Source organism: Nerophis ophidion, linkage group LG15 (assembly GCF_033978795.1).
Source record: "Nerophis ophidion isolate RoL-2023_Sa linkage group LG15, RoL_Noph_v1.0, whole genome shotgun sequence".
Lineage (NCBI taxonomy): Eukaryota > Metazoa > Chordata > Actinopteri > Syngnathiformes > Syngnathidae > Nerophis > Nerophis ophidion.
The window spans coordinates 11,188,323-11,195,167 of NC_084625.1; the positions used below are offsets into that span (position 1 = coordinate 11,188,323).

Below are 6,845 nucleotides of genomic sequence, written 5' to 3' on the forward strand. Positions count from 1 at the left end.
TTTAATAAATACAGTTTTGGTCAATTGACTTAGTTGTAGTTTCCCTCTCTGCATGAAAGTTTAAAATGAGCATATATTAATGCAGTCTGAAAAAGGATGTTTTAATGAAGACACATAGAATCATCATACTGCTGTGATTATATGTATCAAGTGTTAATTCAAGGCCAAGGCAAAATATCGAGATATATATCGTGTATCGGAGATATATATCGTGTATCGCGATATCATCTAAAAAATGTCAAGATACTAAAAAAAGGCCATATCGCCCAACCCTAATAGGTCATCAATATCCACCGATATAAATCACTTATATGATGACACAGTTTTCAGCCATATCGCCCGGCTCTACTGTCCACAACACTGTGACGTAACACTGTAGTTAGTCACTGTTATAAAAAATACTCCAAAACTCTATGCAAGCTCAGGCCCAAATGCATGAATTTGCCGCTTTTGCATAGTTAACATAAGTATCCGACATTATAACATTTACAAAATAAGACAAAAACCCATTTAACTAAAGCTACCTCAGATCAACTGACCAAAATTTAACAGTGGAGTTGTAAGACAGATGGCATGACGAGTTAAAGGCCTACTGAAATGAGATTTTCCTATTCCAACGGGGATAGCAGGTCCATTCTATGTGTCATACTTGATCATTTCGCGATATTGCCATATTTCTGCTGAAAGAATTTAGTAGAGAACATCAACGATAAAGTTTGCAACTTTTGGTCGCTAATAAAAAAGCCTTGCCTTTACCGGAATAACAGACAATGTGCGCGTGACATCACTGGTTGTAGAGCTCCTCACATCCTCACGTTGTTTACAATCATAGCCACCAGCAGCAAGAGCAATTCGGACCGAGAAAGCGACAATTTCCCCATTAATTTGAGCGAGGATGAAAGATTCATGAATGAGGATAGTGAGAGTGAAGGACTAGGAAAGTTTATAAAAAAAAAAAAAAAAAAAAAAAAAAAGGTTTAAAAAAAAAAAAAAGGGCCAGGGCAGTGAGAGCGTTTAGGATGTTATTAAACACATTTACTAGGATAATTCTGGAAAATCCCTTATCTGCTTGTTGTACTAGTGTTTTAGTGGGATTATATGGTACCTGAAAGTCGGAGGGGTGTGGCCACGGGTGTGGTGACCGCCAGTGTCTCCAGTGGGAGGAGGTAATAGTCCGCAGCGGCAGGAGGACGCAAGCTCCGCTCATGTCTACGGTAAGAGCCGACTTATTGCCACAATTTTCTCACCGAAACCTGCGGGTTGACATGTGGTCGGAAACCATGTTCGCTTGACCGCACTGTTCCATACTAAAGCTTCACCTTCCGGAATTTTAAACAATGAAATACCGGCTGTGTTTGTGTTGGTAAAGGGAGCCGCAATACACCGCTTCCCACCTCCATCTTTCTACTTTGACTTCTCCATTATTAATTGAACAAATTGCAAAAGATTCAGCAACACAGATGTCCAGTATACTGTGTAATTAAGCGATTAAAGCAGACTACTTATAGCGTGGATCGGGCTGGGAAAAAATGTCCGCTACAACCGGTGACGTGTACGCACGCGTCATCATAGCGCAACGTTTTCAACAGGACACTTAACGGGAAATTTAAAATTGCAATTTAGTAAACTAAAAAGGCCGTATTGGCATGTGTTGCAATGTTAATATTTCATCATTGATATATAAACTATCAGAATGCGTCGTTGGTAGTAGTAGGTTTCAGTAGGCCTTTAAGTAAGTTGCACTGTAAAAAACTAAACCATGTCAAGAAATTATATGCAATTGCCAAGCTGTACTCACCTGCATCATGGAGTATTTGGACTCTGCAGGGCTTCCGAATCCATTCACCCCAATAAAGCTGCTGCTGAAATAAGAGTTGGTAAGATTGGCATCGCTTAGCGTTGCTCCCTCCATCCCTGGGACTGTGGATGACACAAACCAAGGCTGAGACTGCACGCATGCAGGAGGAATACCTTCAGAAAGTTTGAATATGCTAGTTGAGCTTGTAACCAATCACAGGGCTCCTTAGAAAGAATGTAAACAGTTCAACTAGTGCACTTCCATTGTGGCGATGCTAAAGCATGCACACGGGGCGATTTCCAACAGCAGTTCTCATTATTAACAACGTTTTAAAGTGCAGCTGGTGGTTAAATAACGGGGAATAAAGTTGTGTCTGCTTCTTTTATTGTAGTTCGTATTAATTGCAATAAAACACTACCTCGTGCACGGGTAAGCTAGCCGTTGGCTAACTTAGCATCATTGCTAAAATTCGCATAAACAATCTGTATTTGATAGATTGATACGATAAAAAGCATCCCCGCATGAAGGTAAATAGTATTATAACTTTGTGAAATGTGAAATTTGCGGGCTATGTTGGCTGCTATGGGTGCTAATGTCAGTGGCTTGTGGCCACTCGCAGCTGTCATACTATCAGGCCTCTTCCGTGTGAGCTGCAACAGGCTATTTTCTTATTTCATCTTACAATAAACTTTGAAGTAAGTCTTACCAAGCAAAAAGTCACTAAGTACAAAGCACAAAATAGACGATGCCGAGGTGCATATGACGAGTAAGTGTAACGTAATGTGTTTGGAAGTGGAGGCCTCATTGAAGCACCGGGCTAAATTTTAACAAAGCCCACTCACAGCGCACCCAAAGCCGGGTTCGCCCCATGTGAAGGCCCGGCTGGGACGTCAAGCATTACTCACTGGTTAACAGCGACCCGTCCAGGGGTGTCCCTGCAGGCCCCATGCTTTCACTCTTCTTGGGCACGCCGGTGCCCCCGCCGCCGCCGCCTGGGCAAGAGGCCGCTGAGCCGCCGTGGGAATACCCCGCTGGCGTGCCGCCACCCCCGGGCAGAGACAACGGGACGGGGCTCCCGCCGCCGTGCAGCGGCAAGCCAGCCATTGACGGGTCCTCATGCAGGAACTGACAGTCGTCTCCATAGAAGCAGGTCTTGTCTTTCGCGTAGTAGCGGCAAAACTTCACCTTGACGTTGGGTATCCCGGCACTCCCGAGCGAAGCAGGTGAAGCTGGAAGTCCGGTGTTCATGGCACCGCCGCCGCCGCCGCCGTTGCTGCCGGAAGACACGCACACTTAGACGGACGCATACAGCTAGCTCGCTAGCCTACTAACAATTCCCCCCTTGACGGAGCTAAATGGAGCTGGCGTTGAAACGGGCTGCAATACTCACATCATAGCGCTGGGGTGCATGTTTGCATTTAGGACCAGATCATTGCACGCCTGGGCCAGCGAGCTCCTGGGTCGCCGTCCATGTAGCAGCTTTCTTTGCAAAGTAGCCTGCTGTTGTTTTTGCTCACTGCCAGGCTGCCCTCATCTCGCAGTGCATGCTGGGTAACCGCCGCTCATTCTATTTACCTGCTGCTGGGGCTCTGTAATGCATTATTTTAGTGTTTTTCTTTTAATATTAACATATCCTAATACATTGCTTTATTAAACATTCTGTTAAATCATATATTGTATTGTGTATAATAAATATTCTATACCAATGGTTGTCAACCTTTTTTCAGTGATGTACCCCCTGTGAACATTTTTTTAATTCAAGTTCCCCCTAATCAGAGCAAAGCATTTTTGGTTGAAAAAAAGAGATAAAGAAGTAAAATACAGCACTATGTCATCAGTTTCTGATTTATTAAAATTATAACAGTGCAAAATATTGCTCATTTGTAGTGGTCTTTCTTGAACTATTTGAAAAAAAAAGGATATAAAAATTACTAAGAACTTGTTGAAAAATAAACAAGTGATTCAATTATAAATAAGGATTTCTACACATAGAAGTAATCATCAACTTAAAGTGGCCTCTTTGGGGATTGTAATAGAGATCCATCTGGATTCATCAACTTAATTCAAAACATCCATCCATCCATCCATTTTCTACCGCTTATTCCCTTTTGGGGTCGCGGGGGGTGCTGGCGCCTATCTCAACTACAATGAGGCGGAAGGCGGGGTACATCCTGGACAAGTCGCCACCTCATCGCAGGGCCAACACAGATAGACAGACAACATTCACACTCACATTCACACACTAGGGCCAATTTAGTGTTGCCAATCAACCTATCCCCAGGTGCATGTCTTTGGAAGTGGGAGGAAGCCGGAGTACCCGGAGGGAACCCACGCATTCACGGGGAGAACATGCAAACTCCACACAGAAAGATCCCGAGCCTGGATTTGAACCCCCCCTTGCAGGAACTTCGTACTGTGAGGCAGACGCACTAACCCCTCTTCCACCGTGAAGCCCCAATTCCAAACATTTCTTCACAAAAAAAATGTAATCTTTAACATCAATATTTATGGAACATGTCCACAAAAAATCTAGCTGTCAACACTGAATATTGCATTGTTGCATTTCTTTTCACAGTTTATGAACTGACATTCATATTGTGTTGAAGTATATTCAATAAATATATTTGTAAAGGATTTTTGAATTCTTGCTATTTTTAGAATATTTAAAAAAAAATCTCACGTACCCCTTGGCATACCTTTAAGTACCCCCAGGGGTACGCGTACCCCCATTTGAGAACCATACCATTAACTGAATGTCATGCCAGTACTTTCCGCCTCTAAAAAAATACCCCAATCATAACTGTAAGATACAAAATTGAAATTATGAGATAAAAAATATTATATAAAAAGTCATAATTATAAAATTAAAATCGAAATTGACATAAAAAGTAAAAAAAAATGAAATAAAAATTAAAATAATGCGATAAATAGGTCAAGATTAGATGAAGTCATAATTATTCGATAAAAATCGAAATTATTAGATTAAAAAAATCGGGATTGAGACGAAAAATCGAAATTATGAAATAAGAAAGTCAAAATTATTATAAAAAATATCGGAATTATAAGATCCATCCATCTTCTTTCGCTTATCCGAGGTCAGGTCACGGGGGCAGCAGCCTAAGCAGGGAAGCCCAGACTTTCCTCTCCCCAGCCACTTCGTCCAGCTCTTCCAGGGGGATCCTGAGGCTTTCCCAGGCCAGATGGGAGACATAGTCTTACCAACGTGTCCTGGGTCTTCCCTGTGGCCTCCTACCAGTCAAACGTGCCCTAAACACCTCCCTAGGGAGGGGTTCGGGTGGCATCCTGACCAAATGCCCGAAGGAGCAACGGCTTTACTTAGAGCTCCTCTCGGATGGCAGAGCTTCTCACCCTATCTCTAAGGGAGAGCCTCGCCCCCCGGCGGAGGAAACTCATTTCGGCCGCTTGTACCCGTGATCTTATCCTTTCGGTCATAACCCAAAGCTCATGACCATAGTTGAACATTATAAGATGAGAAGTCATAATTATGAAATAAAATCATAATGAGATAAATGGAAATAATTATGAGATTAAAAGAATGTGAACTCTGTGTTGGCCCTGTGATGAGGTGTCGACTCCAGCAAATCCCCGCGAGGCACAAGCGGTAGAAAATGAATGAATGAAATTATGAGATAAAATGTCAAAACTATGAGATTTAAAAAAAAAAAAGTGTATATTATAGCACAGTTGTTCACATCGCACTTCAAAGTTGGAGGCTTCATTTTATAACAATGATTTTGTTCTTTTAAAGCATACTCTCTGTCCATCCATCCATTCTCTACCGCTTGTCCCTTTTGGGGTGGCGAGGGGGGCTTCAGCCTATCTCAGCTGCATTCGGGCGGAAGGCAGGCTACACCCTGGACAAGTCGCCACCTCATCGCAGGGCCAACACAAAAAGACAACATTCACACACTAGGGCCAATTTAGTGTTGCCAATCAGCCGATCCCCAGGTGCATGTCTTTGGAGGTGAAAGGAAGCCGGAGTACCCGGAGGGAACCCACGCAGTCACATAGAGAACATGCAAACTCCACACAGAAAGATATCGAGCCCGGGATTGAACTCAGGACCTTCGAATTGTGAGGCACATGTACTAACCCCTGTTCCACCGTGCTACCCGCATACTCTGTATTTATTGTCTGTCTATTTTAATCATTTTCAAGCATAACAATGGCTATATAAACTAAAAAAAAATGGTGTTATAGGCTATTAGATGGGACCACAAGTGCAATGTTCAGTATCGTAGCCACTGATTGGCTCAGCTTCAGGCAACATTACTATATGGCAGGGGTCGGGAACCTTTTGGGCTGAGAGAGCCAATAAGCCAAATATTTTAAAATGTATTTCCGTAAGAGCCATATTATATTTTTTTAACACTGAACACAACTAAACACGTGCATTTTTAAGTAAGACCGACATTTCTAGAGTATAATAAGTAAATAAATAAATAACTAAAATTGTTATTCTGAAGCTAACTGTGTAGGGGGCGTGGCCTGCGGGGCTCCAGCGAAGCGGGGTGTTGCCAGAATTGGCCTCGAAATCAGCGACAGGTGAGTAGATGGACCACCTGGGCCTTGTTATCTAATCACCTGTCGCTATGTTATAAGCAGCAGCCAGGAGGAGAGACGGAGTTGGGGCTGGAGCCAGAGTGCGAGCGAGAACAAAAGAGAAAAAGACAATTGCTAGAAAGCAACTGAGAGACTTATTGAAAAATAAAACACTATTGTAACCCTGAAACAGGCTCTCATGTCGGTGCTTGGTGGTCTGAAGAACCCCCAGGAGGGCAAGCCCCACACTAACCAATAATAAATAACTTCTTACCATTAACGCAACTTCTTGAACAGGTGTGGTAGAAAACGGATGGATGGATTAAAAAAGCACGAGAATGTTTTATAATTTGAACATTATTTTTAATACTGTAATTACAAGTGGAATTATTCATTACTTATCGTGTCAAGCAATGTCAGCTCAGATTTACCTGAGAGTCAGATGCAGTCATCAAAAGAGCCACATCTGGCTCCCGAGCCATAG

General features: G+C 42.7%; 1 protein-coding gene across 1 annotated transcript in view; it reads right to left on the reverse strand.

Moving 5' to 3' along the window:
• pan3 (poly(A) specific ribonuclease subunit PAN3) overlaps positions 1-6,845 on the reverse strand; it is a 58,339-nt gene that overhangs the window by 25,515 nt on the left and 25,979 nt on the right. Inside the window, exons 6-8 of the mRNA XM_061921506.1 lie at positions 3,189-3,387; positions 2,704-3,071; positions 1,799-1,920 (exon numbers count right to left, since the gene is read on the reverse strand). Of these exons, the coding sequence (XP_061777490.1) occupies positions 1,799-1,920; positions 2,704-3,071; positions 3,189-3,208 (510 nt within the window). The 5' untranslated portion in view covers positions 3,209-3,387. The remainder of the gene's footprint in view (positions 1-1,798; positions 1,921-2,703; positions 3,072-3,188; positions 3,388-6,845) is intronic.